Source organism: Myotis brandtii, unplaced genomic scaffold (genome assembly GCF_000412655.1).
Source record: "Myotis brandtii unplaced genomic scaffold, ASM41265v1 scaffold18, whole genome shotgun sequence".
NCBI classification, from domain to species: domain Eukaryota; kingdom Metazoa; phylum Chordata; class Mammalia; order Chiroptera; family Vespertilionidae; genus Myotis; species Myotis brandtii.
The window spans coordinates 3,052,417-3,072,589 of NW_005356674.1; the positions used below are offsets into that span (position 1 = coordinate 3,052,417).

The 20,173-nt window shown below is 38.0% G+C and overlaps 1 protein-coding gene and 1 long non-coding RNA gene across 2 annotated transcripts in view; both read right to left on the minus strand.

Moving 5' to 3' along the window:
• The window catches only part of PPP2R3A (protein phosphatase 2, regulatory subunit B'', alpha), a 118,757-nt gene that overhangs the window by 39,150 nt on the left and 59,434 nt on the right, over nt 1-20,173 (minus strand). The window contains exons 7-10 of the mRNA XM_005863541.2: nt 19,699-19,785; nt 17,011-17,167; nt 14,621-14,669; nt 14,044-14,133 (exon numbers count right to left, since the gene is read on the minus strand). Of these exons, the coding sequence (XP_005863603.1) occupies nt 14,044-14,133; nt 14,621-14,669; nt 17,011-17,167; nt 19,699-19,785 (383 nt within the window). The remainder of the gene's footprint in view (nt 1-14,043; nt 14,134-14,620; nt 14,670-17,010; nt 17,168-19,698; nt 19,786-20,173) is intronic.
• LOC106725649 lies at nt 2,765-2,977 on the minus strand. Its single transcript, XR_001361569.1, has 2 exons — nt 2,929-2,977; nt 2,765-2,882 (listed from the first exon to the last, which is right to left on the minus strand). It is a non-coding gene; the product is annotated as an uncharacterized LOC106725649 (long non-coding RNA).

Sequence of the window (20,173 nt, forward strand, 5' to 3'; positions counted from 1 at the left end):
AGGCGGGGAACGTTGGAGTCCGCTGTCACTGGAGCAAGCAAGCCTCCCTGTTCGCTTCAGCGCATGGCTGCCGGCCGCCATCTTGGCTGACAGTTAATTTGCATAAGGATATGCTGATTAGCCAATGGGAAGGGTAGCGGTAGTACGCTAATTACCATGTTTCTCTTTTATTAGTGTAGATAGCCAAGATTTGGAAACAGTGCAAGTGCCCATCAGTTGATGAGTGGATAAAAAAGCTGTCATACATTTATACAATGGAATACTACTCGGCTATAAAAATGAAGAAAATCTTACCTTTTGCAACAGCATGGATGAACTTGGAGAGTATTATGCTAAGTGAAATAAGCCATTCAGAGAAAGACAAGTACCATATGATTTCACTTATATGTGGAATCTAATGAACAGAATAAACAAAGTGGAGGCAGACTTATGGATACAGAGAACAGACTGATAGCTGTCAGAGAGGAGGAGTGTGGGAGCCTGGGTGAGAAGGGTGAAGGGATTAAGCAAAGAAAAAAAGAAAGACTTATGGACACATAACAATATGGCAGAGGGAGGAGATAGAAGAAGGAAAAAGCAGGATAAATAGTGACAGAACACTTGCCTTGGGGTGGTAAACTCACAATATACAGATGATAGAGTGTAGACTTGTAAACCTGAAACCTGGATAATTTTACCCCAATAAATTCAATTAAAAAAAATAAAAGTTACATATGGGTATAAAGTTCAGACTCAGAGAAATAGTTTTATAAAATTTGTAAGGAGAGTGGAATCTAAGTAACAAAATAAACTGATGAACCGAGTGGATCCAGAGACATGGAGAGGGTGGGTGGGTGGTAGGTAATCAACCAAAGACCTTCTATGCATATGTGCGTAACCCATGGACACAGACAATAGGGTGCTGAAGGCCTGGGGCGGGGTGGGGGGAGGGCGGGGAAAAAGGGGACATATGTAATACTTTTAACAATAAAGATTTAAAGAGAAAAAAATTGTAAGGAGAAATGGCAGACCCATTCTTTATTTTTCCTTCCCCAGAACCAACCACTTTCTACACCTGATTATTATGGTTTTTATCTTTATATTTTCAGATAAGAGGCTTATATTGCTCCTCTCTTACATTTCTGTTTTAAGAACTGTATATTAATTTCACACTATGAAAGACGAGGTTTCAGCTTTTTTACCACTCATCCCACTTTACCTACATGCCCTTCCCAATCTCTTATTTTAAATTACTGAACATTCAGAATGTATAACTATATTTTCTCTCTTATTTGTTTAGTTTTCTGTGTACGTATTACTAATTTAACGCCCCCAAAATCTCTGCCCGTTTTCTACATCCATAATTAGTCCCATCATGTATTCCACTAGTTGGATTTTCTTGATGAAGTATTTCTTGGTTCCTTCTGACCTACTCTAATTTGAACTAGCTGATCTCAGGGACTGGTTCACAGTTTCATTCTAGGGATTCCTTTCACCTTTTTCCTGTTTCTTGTATCTCACAATTTTCCTCATTCTTAGTTTACTTCCTTTAGTGTAAACACATCCTTCAGTAGCATGGCAGGTAAATTTTCTGAGACCATGAATAGTTGTAAATACCTTTTTCTGCCCCCTAACTTGGTTGGTATTTTTGCTAGTTATAGAATTATAGCTTGGTGGTGGCTTTTCCTTCAGAATTTTAAAGGCACTGATCCATTGTCCTCTATCTATCCATTATTGTTGAGAAGTCTAAAGCCATGTTGATACCTGATCCTTTGTAACCTGTCTTTTTTTTAGTTTTTATTTTCTTTGAAGCCTGTAGAGGTTTCTCTGTGTGGCTAGTATTTTGAAATATTATTAAGTGCCTTTATTTGGGTCTAATTCACCTATTTTGCTGGGCTGGGAGCCTGCTCAATCTGGAAACTAGTATCCTTTAAGTTCTTAGATATTTTCTTTTTCTTTTTTTAAAATATATTTTATTGATTTTTTACAGAGAGGAAGGGAGAGGGATAGAGTTAGAAACATCGATGAGAGAGAAACATTGATCAGCCGCCTCCTGCACACCTCTCCACTGGGGACGTGCCCGCAACCAAGGTACATGCCCTTGACCAGAATTGAACCTGGGACCCTTGAGTCTGCAGGCCGATGCTCTATCCACTGAGCCAAACGGTTAGGGCTTAGATATTTTCTTAAAGTATTTTGTTTCTTCCCTGCCTAGCATCAAAGAGAAAAATGAATGAAAAAATGAAGATAGTTTAAGGAACTATGGCACAACATTAATCAGAGAAACACTCATATTATCAGGGTTACAGAAGGAGCAGAAAGAGAGAAAGGGGCAGAAAACTTATTGAAGAAATAATGGCTAACTTCCCTAACATGGAGAAGGAAACAGACATCCAGATCCATGAAACTCAGAGAGTTCCAAATAAGAGGAATCCAAAATACCCACACCATGATACATTATAATTAAAGTGTCAAATAGTAAAGACAAGGAGATAACCTTAAAAGCAGCAAGAGGAAAAACAACTTCATATGTATAAGAGAACCCCGCCACTCCCCCCAAATACTAGCAGCAGAATATTCAGCAGAAACTAGGTAGGCCAGAAGGTGGCACAATATATTCAAATTGCTATAAGAAAAAGTAATTCCAACAAAGAATATCTGAATTACCTATCTGACAAATATGCCAATCAGAATTGAAGGAGAGTTTTCCAGATAAATGAAGCTAAAAGAGTTCATCACCACTAAACTGGCCTTACAAGAAATGAAAAAGGAACTTTTTTTTTCCCCAAAGGGACTTTCTTCAAGCTGAAAAGAAAGGGTGCTACAGTAGGTCCTTGGGTTATGTTGGAGATCCACTCCTACGGCGCGATGTAATACGATTTTCGCCGTAAGTCGGAACGCACCTACATAAGCATGTAATGCGATTTTCGCCGTTAAGTCGGAACTCACCTACATAAGCACCTACGTCACTCACATGGAGCACATACACAGCAGTAATTAAGTGAATCAGTAAAAAAAAAATTAAAAGAAAGATAACAATTCCTGACCTTTACTTGTGGTAAATAAATAATAAAAAACATACAACATACAGCACATATGTACATATGTTGAAATAGCAGAACTTTTTTTTAAATAAATAAATGGGAGATGGCGACGTAACCACAAAATGACATACGTCGAGTCCTATGTAACCCGAGGACTGCCTGTAATTAGTAATAAAAGTATAAATCTCACTGGTAAAGGTAAACATATAGTAAAGGTATATTAATCACTTATAAACCTAGTATAAAGGTTAAAAGACAAAATCAGTAAAAATATAACTAAAATAATTACTTAAGGGATACAACAAAAAGATGTAAAATGTGACATCTACACTAATAAAAGACAAAGATGCTAAATGACCTTACCTTCGATACGCCCAAGCCACGCCCACCAGCCAATCAGAGCGACTATATGCAAATTAACACAACCAAGATGGCGGCCGGCAGCCAAGGAGCTGGAGCAAGCAGGATGCTTGGTTGCCCCAGCGATGGAAGAAGCCAAGCTTCCCGCCTGCTCTGGCCAGCTGTGGCCTCCACTCAAGGCAACAAAGTTTCAATTATAGAAGCTAAATAAATCCCAGGTACCTGCTTTCAGCCAGCCTCCATTGGGAGCTTGGGTGGCTGGGGGCTGTGGCCAGCCTGCAAACAGCCATCAGCCCCTCACCCAGGATGGCCACACCCTCATGGGGTGAGGGTCCTCTTTTTTTGTCTGGTAAATCCTCAATAAATCTGGATGGAGAGATGTGAACTGCACTCGCAATTTAGCAAGAGTGAATGGTAAATTCAATAAAAGATTGACATGTTGAGCAATGAGAGTCCAGGAAAATCTTCCTGTCAGGATATTCTAATAATCTTCTTTGAGACATTCTTAATCAATTGGACCTCCTTTCAAACACAGGGTTTTAATGAGATACAGAGATGTTCTAATCCTTCAAGTCAGCTGAAGTTATTGCAAGAATAATAGTGTCAAGGCATCCACACGTTACATATGACTGCCACAGAGCTGTGATGGTTTCAATAGAGGATTTAGCAAGGAAGGAAGTGAAGATTAGAGCTCTTATCTGCCTGACTCTAAAATCCATACCAAAATCCACAGCATTATGCTTTCTCTCAGTCAATGTGAGTTGTTTATTCAAAACAATGTGTTGTCATCTTTCTGAAATAACATGGAAATATTTACATCAAATATGCTTTTCTATAAGTAGGCAATATGTGTTGACAACATGTGAACTATTTGAAAATTCAGGTGTGATAGATGAGAAATCAAAGATAGTGGAGTAATATTAACAATGATCATTTCCACACACAGTGTTCAACTAATTATAAACTAGTTTCATTTACACTTTTCCATTTGAGCCTTACAACAACCCAGCTGAGGCTCAGAGTTATTGAAGAACTTATTCAGGGTCACAGAGGTAATAAATAAGTGGAGTCGATGAGAACCAAACCCAGTGGTTCCCATATAGCTTTTAAATTGCTCTACTCCACCACAACCCACATGTAGTTTAAGACAGAGGTTATTTTGAGATAAAATCATCCTCTATAATAAAAGGCTAATATGCAAATCAACCAAACGGCAGAACGACCAGTTGCTATGATGCGTACTGGCCACTAGGGGGCAGACTCTCAATGCAGGAGCTGCCCTCTGATGGTCAGTGCACTCCCACAGTGGGAATGCCGCTCAACCAGAAGCCGGGCTCACAGCTGGTGAGTGCAACAGTGGTGGTGGGAGCCACTCCTGCCTTCACGGCAGCGCTAAGGAGCGGTGAGCCAAGTGGTAAGAAGCCAGCAGGCGGGCAGTAAGAAGTGGCAAGCCAAGCGATAAGGATCGAGCAGGTGGGCAGTCAGGAGCGAACAGGCAGGCAGTTAGGAGTGAGGGGTCCCAGATTGCACAGGGTGCAGGCTGGGCTGATGCCCCCCACCCCCACAAATTTATGCATTGGGCCTCTAGGGGGAGAGTAAAAATCTAGAGCATTAGACTATGTTCAAGCTTAAGTTCTTATCAACTGAAAACTGTTTTAAATATAAGCTGTTATAGGTAAGCCTCATGGTAACCACAAATCAATGAAAGTATGGTCATCAATAGATGCAGAAAAAGCATTTGACAAAATTCAATATCCATTTATGATAAAAAACAACAACAACACTCTACAACATGGGCACGGATGGAAGGCACCTCAACATAATAAAGGCCAGATATAAGAAACACAAAGCTAACATCATATTCAATGGTGAAAAGCTGAAAGCTTTCCTGTGAGATTAGGAACAAGACAAAGTATCCACTCTCACCACTTTTATTCAATACAGTACTCGAAATTCTAGCCATTATAATTAGGGAAGAAAAATAAGTAAAAGGCATCAAATTGGAAAGGAAGAAGTAAAACTGTTACTATTTGCAAATGAAAATCCTGAAACATTGTTAGAACTCAAAAATGAACTCAGTAAAATTGCAGTATTCAAAATCAATTACAAAAATCTATTGCATTTCTATAATTAACAACAAATTAGCAGAAAGAGAAATTAATATCACTTTATAATTTCAACAAAAAGAATAAAATGCCTGGGAATAAATTTAGCCAAGGAGGTGAAAGATTTGTACACTGAAAACTATAGGGCAGTTATGAAAGAAAGTAAAGAAGATACACATAGATAGAAAGATAGTCCATGCTCAAGGATTGTTGGAATATTGTTAAAATGTGCATACTACTCAAATCAATCTATAGAGTCAATGCAATCCCTATCAAAATTCCAGTTTTAAAATAAATGCAAACCATGAAAGAATGTGAATAACCAAAGCAATCTTGAGCAACAAGAACAAAGCTGGAGGCATTGAACTACCCGAATTCAAAATATACTACACAGCTTAGTATTCAAAACAGTATGGTATTGGCAGAAAATCAGAAACATAGTTCAATGGAATAAAATAAAGAGCCCAGAAATAAACCCACACATATATGGTCAACTGATTTATGACAAAGGAGCCAAGAATACACAATGAGGAAAAGGAAAGTCTCTTCAATAAATGGTGTTGGGAAAAGGACAGCCACTACTATCTTACTCCATACACAAAAATTAACTCAAAATGGATTAAATATATGAACGGAAGGCCTGAAACCATAAAAATCCTAGAAGAAAACAGGTGATAAGCTCCATGACATATGTCCTGACAGTGATTTTTTAAAATTTGACACCAAAAACAAAGGCAACAAAAAGCAAACACTGCTCAGCCGGTGTGGCTCAGTGGTTGAGTGTTGACCTATGAACCAGGAGGTCATGGTCGGATTCTTGGTCAGGGCACATGCCCGAGTTTCAGGCTCGATCTCCAGTAGGGGTCGTGCAGGAGGCTGCTGATTGATGATTCTCTCTCATCATTGACGTTACTATCTCCCTCTCCTCCCTTCTTTTCTGAAATCAATAAAAACATATTTTAAAAAATATTTACAAAAAGCAAATACTGAGTTGGTCATATAATTTTTATCCATCATTTTGTTAATGTGTTATATGACATTTATTGATTTGTGTATACTGAACCATCCTTGCATCCTAGGGATAAACTCCACTTGACCATGGTGTATGATCACTTTAATGTGCTGTTGAATTCAGTTTGCTAGCATTTTGTTGAGGATTTCTGCATGTATGTTCATCAAGAATTTTGGCCTGCAGTTCTCTTTTCTTGTAGTGTCCTTGTCTGGCTTTGGTATAAAGGTAATGCTGACTTCATAAAATGTTTGGAATAGTTCCACCTTTTAAAAATTTTTTGAGAAGTTTGAGGACTGGAATTCTTTAACTGGTAGAATTCTCCTGGGAAGTCATCAGGTCTTGGGCTTTTCTTTTTTGGGATCTATTTCCTTACTCGTTACTGGTCTATTCAGATTTTCTATTTCTTCATGCTCAGTCTTGGTAGGTTGTATGTTTCTATGAATTCATTCATTCATTCTACTATGAACATATATCCAATTTGCTGACATATGTTCATAGTAATCTCTTGTGATCCTCTGCATATCTGTGGTATCCTTCCCCCAGGGGGAGAGTGTCTTTCTACATGCTGAGCAGCCTGGGCTTAGGGGATGATTTTCCTTTCTACCTTCTTCAATGCATTTTTTCTTATTTCTGTGCTCTATCTGGATGCTGCAGCCTCTCATCTGGAATCCTTATATCTTGTGAAGGTATTTTTGTGCATCGATAGTTAAAATTGATGTTTCTGGGAAGATATGAGCAATGGAAACTTGTACACTGTCTACCTTGCTGATATGCCTCTTATGGCTAAATTTTAAAATTACACATATCACATTTCAATTTCCAGTTATGTTATTTTTTGGACTGCTTCTCTAATTTTCATATCTTGCCTCTATTTTCTATTGCTTCTTTTTTTTTCTTTCTGAAAGGTTTTCTTCATCTTCTGAACTCCCCCGCTCCCCCATTTCTGCTATCATAATTTTGATTTTCCAGAGTTCTTTTTTGGCTACCTAAATGTTCTTTTTATAAAAAGTATCATTCTGTTAATGTTCTGTGAATGTAATTTCTCTTATCTCCCTGAGGATATCAAAACAGTTGTCTTGCTTGGCAGGTGTGGCTAAGCGGTTAAGCGTCGACCCAAGAACAAAGAGGGTGCCAGTTTGATTCCTGGTGGGCATATGCCCCAGCTGTGGGCTCGATCCCTAGTAGGGATGTGCAGGGGGTAGCCTATTGATGTTTCTCTCTCATCGATGTTTCTCTCTCTATCCCTCTACCTTCCTCTCTAAAAATCAATAAAAACATACTAAAAAACAGTAACAGACAGCCAGTCGGCCTGGTGGTCAAATCCCTCTAGTATTAACTACAACAATCAAGGCTCAACTAGAACAAGACTGCGCACAAAGACCACTAGGGGGTGCACCAAGAAAGCATAAAAAATGCGGAGACAAAAAAACATGACAGAAATGGACGATATAGAGCTAAAAAACGCAATTTTGAGGGCTTGCAATAAACTTCTGGAGAGCCTCACGAAAACTAATGAGACCCTCGATGCTATGATAAAGAAACAACTAGAAATTAAGCATACACGGTCGGAAATAAAGAATATTACACCCAATAGCAGACCAGAGGAGCCCAAGAATCAAGCCAAAGATTTGAAATGCGAAGAAGCAAAAAACACCCAACCGGAAAAGCAAAATGAAAAAAGAATCCGAAAATACGAAGATAGTGTAAGGAGCCTCTGGGACAGCTTCAAGCGTACAAACATCAGAATAATAGGGGTGCCAGAAGATGAGAGACAGCAAGATATTGAAAACCTATTTGAAGAAATAATGGCAGAAAACTTCCCCCACCTGGTGAAAGAAATGGACTTACAGGTCCAAGAAGCGCAGAGAACCCCAAACAAAAGGAATCCAAAGAGGACCACACCAAGACACATCATAATTAAAATGCCAAGAGCAAAAGACAAAGAGAGAATCTTAAAAGCAGCAAGAGAAAGAGACTCAATTACCTACAAGGGAATACCCATACGACTGTCAGCTGATTTCTCAACAGAAACTTGGCAGGCCAGAAGGGAATGGCAAGAAATATTCAAAGTGATGAATACCAAGAACCTACAACCAAGATTACTTTATCCAGCAAAGCTATCATTCAGAATTGAAGGTCAGATAAAGAGCTTCACAGATAAGGAAAAGCTAAAGGAGTTCATCACCACTAAACCAGTATTATACGAAATGCTGAAAGGTATCCTTTAAGAAGAGGAAGAAGAAAAAGGTAAAGATACAAATTGTGAACAACAAACATGCATCTATCAACAAGTGAATCTAAGAACCAAGTGAATAAATAATCTGATGTACAGAATGAACTGGTGATTATAATGAATCAGGGACATAGAAAGGGAATGGACTGACTATTCTTGGCGGGGAAAGGGGAATGGGAGATGCGGGAAGAAACTGGACAAAAATCGTGCACCTATGGATGAGGACAGAGGGTGGGGTGGGAACTGGGAGGAGGGGAGTTATGGGGGAAAAAAAAAGAGGAACAAATGTAATCTGAACAATAAAGATTTAAAAAATAAATAAATAAATAAAATGGATAAGATGCAAAAAAAACAAAAAACAATAAAGATAGATTTTTTAAAAGATAAAGCATAATTTAGCTTATTTTGCAAGACTAACTTGTCCTTGGTCATTTCTTGCTTATGCCTCTGAAAATCATTAGTAACATGAACTGATTCCCAAGGTTGTTTCTCTCTCGATGTTTCTCTCTCTATCCCTCTACCTTCCTCTCTAAAAAGCAATAAAAACATACTAAAAAACAGTAACAGTTGTCATCATTATTGTTGTTGCTGAGGATTTCTTCTCCCTGAATTCTGCTTCAGCTAAGGGACTTTCCTCACCTTCTATTAGTTTGGTTTCTATCTTTTATGTAAGAGGCTTTACTCAGGTATTTAGTGATTCTTTGTTCACTGCTAATATTTAAGAGTAAATGCTAAAAAGCTGAATGAAAGTTCTAACCTATGGGTTTGTGGACTCTGAGCTTTACTGTACAGTGATCTGGCTGGATTGTTTCCTTGGGGATGACCTGATGTCATATCTTCTGTTTTTTATTCTTGGGCTGGTCAGATGTTGCAGAAAAACATCTTTTAGTCTTCTGCCAGATTTAGGATTCTGTAAGTTGAATGAAGAATGAAGACTGGGCATCTCAGCAATCACTACGCACATATTCATCTCATGTGTTTTCAATGTGGAACCATACCTTTAATTGTACCTAGTGCTCCCCAGTCCAGAGGCCCTCTTATTTTACACTCTCCAGGGAATAATGTACACAGTCTTCTGCCTCAGTAGAGGAGATGTTCTAGAGATCAACTGTTTCCTTAAACAACTTTCTATAAACTCTCTGATTTTTGGCTCTATCTTTACCTTGCCCCCACTTGCAATGTTTTTGATACCCCCAAGTCCTGACTGTTTGGAGGTTTTTGCTGGGTATATCTAGTTACTTCTTGGTCTTTAATTCTGGTGGCTTAGGATTCAGAGTCTACTAAGTGTATTTACTTTCAAGTTTGCAAATCTTTTTGTTGTTGTTGTTAATCTTCACTTGAGGATATTTTTCCATTGATTTTTAAGGAGAGTGGAAGAGAGAGGGAAAGACAGAGAGAAACACATCTACTGGTTGCCTCCTGCACGCACCCTGACCAGGGCCCAGGCCAGGGACAAGCCTGCAACCAAGGTACGCACCTTGAATGGAATCGAATCCAGGACCTTTTCGTCCATACCGACACTCTAGCCATTGAGCCAAACTGCCTAGGATGCAAATGTTTATCGTTGTTATCTCTTCTCCTTTGTTATTATGGATATATTCCTTGAAGAAAATTCTCTTTACTGTCATTAAAGTGAAATTTCAAAAGAGGCCAAAAGTACTACATGTGGTTAAGTTGCTATCTGCACCAGAAGTTTATTCACACTCTATTATGGCTACGTTATCATTTAGCACTGTCACTTAGGATAGCAAGTATAGCCATGTCATCAATTAATCACAGAATATGAAGCCAATAGCATTAATTGGTAACAAGGAACAATATCTACACTAATAAAAGAGAAACATGGTAATTGGCGTACGACCGCTACCCTTCCCATTGGCTAATCAGCATATCCTTATGCAAATTAACTGTCAGCCAAGATGGCGGCCGGCAGCCAGGCAGCTGGAAGCGAGCATGAGGCTTCCTTGCTAGCAGGGAGAGTGTATTGGTCTTGTCCTTCTGCCTTGATTTATCAGTCCTCCTCTCTAAATGACTACTAACAAGTGCAACTTCTCTCTCACTCTCTTAAAAGAAAGAAGGAGCGTCAGCAACTATCACTGGTGACTGGGTGGGTGGAAAAGATGACCTTGGCAACAGGGCATTTATCAATCAGAAGAAGGCTGCTGATTGTATCTCCCAATTGGGGTGAAACAGGTCCAAGATAACTTTCCTGGAGAAATTCTAAAGTCTTATGTAAACTTAGGTAATTCTTGGTTCTACCAAAATGCAGGTAGGCCAACTGGGAATCTGATTGGCTTCCACGTGCTCATGGCCCTCATGGCTCCTTTTGGTCTGCAGCACGGAGATCCAACTCCACAGGAGCCATGTGGTGCTTTACAGACTGGATTACACTGAGCATTAGGTCTTGATTGACAGCCAGAGCAGCACTTCCAAATGATATCTGCACAAGAATTCGACTGCAGAAGGCTCAACGGCAACCACAGGCAGCTGGAAACACCCTCCCCACGTGGGTGCACTGGAGCTGCCAAAACACAGAACCACATGATACACTGACGATGTTCAGAGAGGCCAGGATGCCGCTCCTTCTGGATGGTGTGTAGCAAAGAACAAGAGAGAGTTTAAACATTCTGTCACTGAATTGTTGATTTTACTTGGTGGTAAGTGAAATTCTATTTAAAATGCTATGACAAGACCATATATCAGGGCTTTAAAAATAATGCAAAAAGAAACTAAACAGATTTTCCTGTTTGTTTGTTGTTTTTTTTGTTCCTCTGACAATTTATGTATCAAAGTTATAAGATTAATTTCTATACTTTCTATCAGGCTTTTGAATCTTTTGAAATGAACTTTAAACATCTGAGTGGCGAAAAGTGAAAAAATGTATGAATGCCCTCTATTAAAAAAGAGAAAGAAAAATACTGTAGCCTTGTTTATAAGGGGTTTAAGTTCGGGGGCCTCTTGGCTGCTTGAACACTTATGGTCATACTTGTGGAAAGAAAGTAATGATGAAATTCAAGTGTCATAAATAATGGAAGTATCTGGAGAGTCAAGTGTACAAGAAGTAGTTTGACCTATGCAGTATTCTGACTCAACATTTTTTATTTTTAAACCTTAAAAATGTACAGATAAGCCCTGGCTGGTTTGGCTTAGTGAACAGAGCATTGCCCTGTGGACTGAAGGGTCCTGGGTTCGATTCTGGTCAAGGGCACATGCCTGGGTTGCTGCTCAATCCCGAGTAGGGGACTTGCAGGAGGCAGCCAATCACTGATTCTCTCTCATCATTGATGTTTCTCTCTCCCTCTCCCTTCCCCTCTGAAATCAATTACAAACATGGTAATTGTTTGTAATTACAATTACATGGTAATTGTTTGTAAAAACCAATTACAAACATGGTAATTGACCGTACCTTCGCTACACCTCCCATTGGCTAATCAGCAAGATGGTGGTTAATTGCATACGGAGGCGCAAAGCAGTGGAGCGAAGACTGAAGACGGCTCCGGCCGGAGCAGGCGAAGACTGAAGGCGGCTCTAGCTGGAGCGAAGGCCTGGGTCCCAGGTGCCGGAGGAAAACCGGTGCTGGCAGCCAGGGGAAGGGAAGGCCTATTGCACGAATCTTTTCGTGCAACAGGCCTCTAGTTTTTCTATAAAGAACTACTGATTATGGCAAAGTAAAACTTCCCAGGAGAAGATTCTTGAAGACCCTTGATTAAATTCCCAGTTGTAAGCCTTAAGATATATTAAGAGCCTTCATACATTTAATGGTTTTTTAAACTTGTTTGTTTTGTTAATCCTTACCCGAGGATATTTTTCCATTGATAGAGAGTGGAAGGGAGGGGGAGAGACAGAGAGAGAGAGAAACGTCAATGTGAGAAAGACACATATTATTTCTTTCATGAAACTCGTTTTTTCCACCAGGTCTTTCATAAGCCACAAACCTGATTTCTTAAAGTGTTGCCTACTACATTTTGTAAAATAAAACTTTGATTTTGATGTAGAGCTATTTTCTTCATTATGCTAAAAGTGAAGTTTAATGGTCTTCTGCTCATATTCTGCTTTAGGAAAGCAATGTGAAGTAAAGCACTGAGAACAAATACACTGGGTGGCTAGTAAGTACCAGTAGGCACCAAGGAAACAAAGATCAACAAGTCAAAATCAGAAGTAACTTTCTTCTATGATTGGCCACGTTTTGAGTCTCTTAAGCAATAAGGAATTTCAGAACACCAAAAGAACTCTCTTTTAGAGATTCCACAGCCTATTTGAGAAGATAGGCATGTAAACATGCTGTCTCATATGATAAGCTATACATTATAGTGATAAAGAGCCCAGGATTTGAAGTCATACAGACCTGGATTTGAATCTAAGCTAGGTCACTTACTAGGTGTGCAATCTCTCAGAATTCTGTTTCTTCAACTATAAAATGGAACAACTGATACCTAAACTCAGTGACATGAAGATTAAATAAGCTACTGCAAATGAAATATTTGTTACTGGACAAAAAGTAAAACCTCAACAATATGTTAGCTGTTAGGCAGGAGAAAGGCAACATGAAAAGGAGAAAAGGGGCACAAAGAAAGCTTTGGTTCAAAATAACCTCTTTTGACAAAATTTTCTAAGTAGAGATCCAGTGATGGATCTCAAGATCTGAAAAGTTGATCTGCTTCTGGTAATGACGAACTGAATATTTTGCTTAATCCTCTCTATTAAGAGAATATAGAGGAAAAATTCATTAATAGGAAAGGGAAAAATTACAGCATCCCGATCTAGAAGGAAATTCAGAGAGAAAGAGCCTAGCATTTGAGATAATCTTTCCCTGGGGGCATCTGCTGATTCTGGAAGAGGGGTCTGAGAAGATGAGAAGTTGAACTTGGACTTGCTAGTTTTTTGGGTCTATCTTCATGAGAGATGCTAATCTGTAGTTTTATTTTCTTGTGTTTGTCTAGTTTTGGTATCAAGGTGATACTGGCTTTATCCACAATTTGCTCTTCTTTCCCTCTCCAATTCACTACTGAACCCATAAAGATCATAAAACAACAGAAATTCACAGTACCTATTCCCACATTCCACATAAGTGCTTGCTAGTCCTACTCATCCCTCAGGATAGCTCACATGCCACTTCACCTTTGTTTCTGGGGATAACAGCACTTTTCTTGATATGCTGTGAGACTCTGGATTCAGTCTGAGAGGAGAGACCAAGTCTAATCCAACTTGGCACCCTGAGACTGAGTTGGCATTGACTAGGTATACATCATGACTTTTTCAAACTTTGTTCCTGTGTTTAACATCTTGATAAAGGAAACTTAGAAGTCATACCTGGTGGGGTTCCTTTTATCTTCCTCCGATATCAAGAACCAAACAAAATCTGCATAGCTCATTCTTCCCTCTTTCTGTACTGTTTTTCCCCTGGGAAAGGAAAACAAAACACAAGGTTTTAGTTTCCTGAGTAATTAAATAAATTTAGTAGGATGATAAATAAAGAAATAAAATAATATCTTCCTTTGGAAATTAAGTTAAACTTAAAAAAATAATCACCAGGATCAATACTGCTACCTGCATTTAGATAAAGGCCTAATGCTCATATATTGAAAAATTAATACTGTCTTATATGAAGCCATGACTGTATATATTGCAGAAAGTCTTGTTACAGTTTTACTTGTAGTTCATTAAAAAAAAAATCCTCATTGGAGGATATGTTTTTATTGATTTGAGAGAGAGAGAAGAAAGGAGAGAAACATTGATGTGAGAAAGAAACATCAATCAGTTGCCTTCCTTACAAGCCCTGACCAGGAATCGAACCTGTCACCTTCTGGTGTACGGGACAACACACTGGCCGAGCCACAGTGGCCAGGGCACTTGTAGTTCATTTTTTATTTTCAGAAAATTTTCTTACCTTGTTACTGCCCCAGAGAATATCCTTTCAATAATTCTGTTTGACGAAGCTAAATATAAATAAGAAAGTACAAAGTTAGTTACAAACATGCTCCATAAAGGTAGTACTTTTGGGAAATTTATTTTTAGTAGTTACAAGCTAAAACATAATCATCTTCCACAACAGAATAGGAGTAGTTAAAATTTTACTTATGCATCATTTATCCTTAAAAAAAATAAGAATATGAGGTGGCTTAATCAACAAATCAATAAATCATTTAAAAAAAGAACAAGAAAATGGATGTGCCTGACAGCTAGGATATATTTATATAGTTGAACACCAAGTTAGTTTTGGACATCCTGACAACTAAGACAAAAATGTATTGGTTGTTTTATCGAATAAGACAACTTTTCCTCTAAAACAAGACAAATCTTATCCTAGCATTCATTTCAAGGAGGAACTGATCATCGGCTCCTAATATAAGGGATGTTGAATAAAAAAAGGAGATTGTTTTTAAGTAGAATTTTACAAAATATACCAAAAGATACTATAAACATATATTTCTTAAATTCTCATTCTATAAAAGTCCAGGGTATAACATGGTTTAATGTATAATTTTTAGAAATTCCATCAGTTTTATTCAAAGAGAGAGACAAGTATATCTTGAGACAGTATGTTGCTTTTGATGATAGATCCTGGAGTCTAGAGTAGCATACCTCATTGTGGGTTCAAAAAACCCCCAAAACATTAGTTTTTAAAAAAGAAGATGACAATGGATATCAGACCTAGGGATATGGTAAGGACATATCTCTTTTTTTAACAAGTGCCTCAGACAATGGCATGCACACTAAAATTTCAGAACCAAGGATAAGGTCATTAGAGAGCTAGCAGCTAGCAGCATCTAGCATAAACTTAGGTACAATCAGCATAAAGGTAAATTAGTTTGGCTAAAGAATGTTGAGACTATGGGTGTCACAGTACAGTCATGTCTGGCCACGTACTGAAGCTTATATAAGGACCCTCTAGACTTGTTGAGCACTGGTTTATGGGGTTAATAATTTGAACTAGATAGAACAAAAGAGGGCTGTATAGGAAAGGCAAGAATATTTAATTCCAAAGCTAACGTATTTTTTGAAAGTCTATTTTTTTTTTAGATTTGGAAGACTTAGCCCTCTAAAACTGAAGATCATGTTGTCCCATTAAGAACAGGTCAGTGGGTGGGCAATTATGTAGTTTCAGTGGTCCATTCATTATGCAGGTCCAGATGCCTGTTTTTCTAGACTTCATCCCTTTAACATGACTATATGAATCGCTATGTGTAGATATACAATATTTTGGGATGTAATGAGTATTATGTCAGTCAGAGAGGGTGCTTTAGAGCCCCTAGGCTTTTTCATGACCTCTAGCGGCTGGCTCATATTCTACAGATGACCTGACACTGAGAAGGTAATTAGAAGGTGCATCGCTAATAAAGCTGACGGGATGAATAGGTCCATCTTTTTGGTGACAGGAAGGCTATGAGTACTTGAAGAAGTAGTACTAAAATGCTTATCAAATAAGTACATTTGAATATTTTCCTCTTCATGCCTGATTGGCACCTGAGAATCTGTGAGGTAGAACTGTTTCTTAAATATGAAAGTTATATGAAACTTAATATCATATAGAATGAATCTTTTCTTAAGATGTATACAGACATGCCAAATAACAGAAGCAAAATTCAATGCATTTATTTAAGAGTTGTACTCTGCTGCATCTAAAAGGCTTTTAAGGTTGATTTAAGAAAAATCAACAGTGCCTGAGAAGACATTTAAGAACTGAACAGGGACAATCTTATGAGAGAAGAATGAACCACTGTATCTTGGTTAAAGATATTAAGTCACTCGGTTCTAAGTTTTCTACTGGTAAAAATGAAGCAAAAAGGAGTATGTGATATATAAGTTTTTGTTTTCTGACAAAAGAAAGCACAAAAAATTCATCTGCAAAAAAATATATATTTTCTGAACTAAATTCCTAAAAGTAAGCTTTTATAAGAGTCCTTCAAAACATTGGCACATTAGAAACATTATTTTCATCCATGGGTGTGTATAAATACTATAAAATGAGAAATTTATAAAGGAATATACATACTCTCTTTCAAATAAACTTCAATTCATAATCAGAAAGTAAACATCACAGGCTCTCCAATTCATCAAAACTAAGACTCTAATTGCTTACTTACCTCCAAACTCCTTCTCCAACACCTGGCTTCTAAATAAAAAAAATTAGTATTTTCACTTATTCCTACTTAAAAATTCTTGGCCCTTTAGGTTACCGAATTTAAAAAATAGAAATTCTCCATAATGAGGGGGGACAATTTATGTAACTGTTGCCTTCTTCAAAACAGTCAAATGTCAACATCTATAGAAACTCACCCTGGTCATTGTATCGAGACAGATCGGCCTGGCTGATGTAGAGGTCATGATCACTATCTAGTTCCCAGAATTTACAATAAATAACATAAAAATGTTCATAGGAAAAGTAGTCTGTGATTTGGTTTATATCTTCCTCTTCTTCCAAAAGCGCTAGAGTCTGAAATGGTATGAATAAAGAAAATTTATTTTAAAATTATGAAAACCCAGCTTTGGGCATTATATAGAATCTAGTAAATTTTTCTTTTAAATTGAATTTAAAAACTTGGTTTTGGTATCAAATCAGGAACTTTAATAGGTAACCTCACTCTCCCTTTAATCACCTGATCAATCTATAAGCATTAATGAGCTCTGTAATATGCTCAGCAAAGCGTTAGATGCTATGGAGGATTTAAAAGCAAGGGGACTGCAGCCTATCCGAGGCCCCCACAGAACAATTAAACAACAGGTTTAGTTACATGGCCACATATTGACATACTTTTAACTTTTCAGTTATGCAGTGACATCTATTCTATTATGAAGAGTGGGCATCCACATATAGGGTTTTTCTTTTCTTTTTTTTAATCTTCACCTGAGGATATTTTTTCCACTGATATTTAGATAGAGTGGAAGAGAGGGAGGAAGGGAGGGAAGAAGGGAGGGAGGAAGGGAGGGAGAGAGGGAGAGAGAAACACTGACCAGCTGCCTCCTATATGTGCCCCAACTGGAGAAGGGAAAGGAAGGGAAGAGAAGGGAAGGGAAGGGAAGGGAAGGGAAGGGAAGGGAAGGGAAGGGAAGAGAAGGGAAGAGAGACATTGATTGGTTGCCTTCTTAACTCGCCCAGACCGTGGCTGGGATTGAACCAGCAACCCAGGTATGTGCCCTAGACAGGGAATCAAACCTGGACCCTTCAGTGCTTGGGCCAATGCTCTAACCACTAAGTAATATTGGCCAGGGTGAAACCTGTATGGTTTTATTAATCAACGTCACCCTAATAAATTCAATAAAAAACGAAACACTAAAAAAAACCAAACACCCCAAAACTCTAAAAACCAGCCATACAAAACCATATAATACATATATGTATGTCTCTATATATGAATAAAACCACAGATAAATGGGTTCCCTCTAGGGAAAAGGGGGTGAAATGGCAGAGTGATGAGATAAACAGTGACTTCAGATTATTATTCTAGATATGTTCATGTTATTAGAATATTTTATGAGCATATACTCATGTATAAGAGGAAGGCTAAGGGGAGAGGTAGGGAAGAAAATAGAGGAGAATAAGTCATACTCTAGGAAGCACAACACTTGAGTTCTAGTTCTAATTCAGTCACTTACTTGCTGTTTGATCTTATCTAAGTCATTCAATCATATTTGGGCCTCACATTTTATCACAAGTTTAAAAAAAAAGGACTATAATGATTCAGAAACTACAAACTCTAATATGCTTCAGGAATGTGAGATGTAAGGCCTCTTTTAGGGAATTGCCATCTAAACCCAATCCATATTACCTACTGAGAGCCCAGGCATACACAAGGTATGCAATAGATATTAATAATACTGTGATGATCACTGTTCATTTTAGAATACAAAAAGTTTGTGTATCTATTATGGGCTTCTAATTTTGCCAAGTCTACATTACTTTGTCTCAGATAAAGACAGAAAAAAATATAGATTAAATAAGGGTGTTTTAGCCTAAACTACATTTAGTATAATTCATTTAAGATAAAATATTTCATTTATTTTCAAGTGTGAACAATTTTACCTTCTTCAGGATAACAGAGGCTTGAATAATCCGGCATGAAGATTATCTCGGTAAAAGGCTCCCACTAGTGGTCAGTACTTTCTCATAAAATAAATAAAATAATTGAATAAAATGTACTCTTTGTTAGAAGGAATTTTTAGTACTTTTCTCCAGCAGGAGCTGGATAAAGAGTCATTGTTGAAACGATTAAGTTGAAATTCTTCTATTTCTTTTGCAAGGCCCTTCCCAACCCCGCTCCATCTCACCCCTCAAGCCTCATCACTGGTCACTCTCTGAGGAGCCTTTGGCCACTTAAGACTGTCCTGTAGTTCCTGAACGTGACACTTTCATGCTTCTGGGCCTTGCTTATGCTGCTTCCTTTATCTGCCCTTTTTTTCTAATTTCTATCTTGGTAAACTCCTGATAGCTCCAAGGTCAAGATCACATGCCAGTCCTTCTGTGGTCTTCTTTGCATATTTATTATACTTTTCTGTGGAATTTTTCAAGTCAGGTGTGGCAGTGCACTTTCTTTTTTTTTTATAATATATTTTTATTGATTCAGAGAGGAGGGAGAGGGAGAGAGAGATAGAAACAACAATGATGATAGAGAATCACTGATAGGCTGCCTCCTGCATGCCCCCTACTGGGGATCGAGCCCACAACCAGGCATATGCCCTTGACCGGAATCGAACCCAGGACCCTTACAGTCTGCAGGCTGACGCTTACCCACTGAGCCAAACCAGCTAGGGCAGTGCACTTTTTCTCTTTTGCTCTGCAGTGCATGTGTTGATGTAAAAATCCCTTGTTATTCATCTTTGTTCCTCCCAACATATCCCAGGTGTCTGATAAACACTTAATGACTGAAAGTAGTGACAGAGCTTCACATACAATAAGCACTCAAATATTTGTTAAATGAAGTAAAATTATTAAATTGTTCCTTATATATGAATTTCAGAGAGGCATACTTGCAAAAAGTTGCTTTTTCTTATCTCTGTCGAAGTAATTTTCCCACTCCAAGATCTGTTCACTGTGTAGAATATTCTCTGAATAACCTGGTCCCAAAGGAAAACAAAACCAGATAAAAACATTAAAGATATACCAAAACAAACAAACAAAAAAAAAAACATTAAAGATATCAATTACTTCACCAAAGGCCACTGCATCTTATCAACATACTTTAAATCTGATAAATTTTGGCTTTTTGATTATGTCAAGTATCATTTCTAGTAAAAATTAACTCTTTAAAAAATCTACAGCTATATAGTTTGCATCTGCCCCTATCAGTCCAAGAATAAAAAAATGTCTTTCCACAAGTCTGCCTTTGCCCAGCTGCCTACATGTCACTTTCTTAGTTTACCTTTCATCTTATACTGTGATGCCTGATTCAAGTAGTACTGGATGTTTTGGGAAGGTAAATGAGGTGGGAAATATATACTGGGT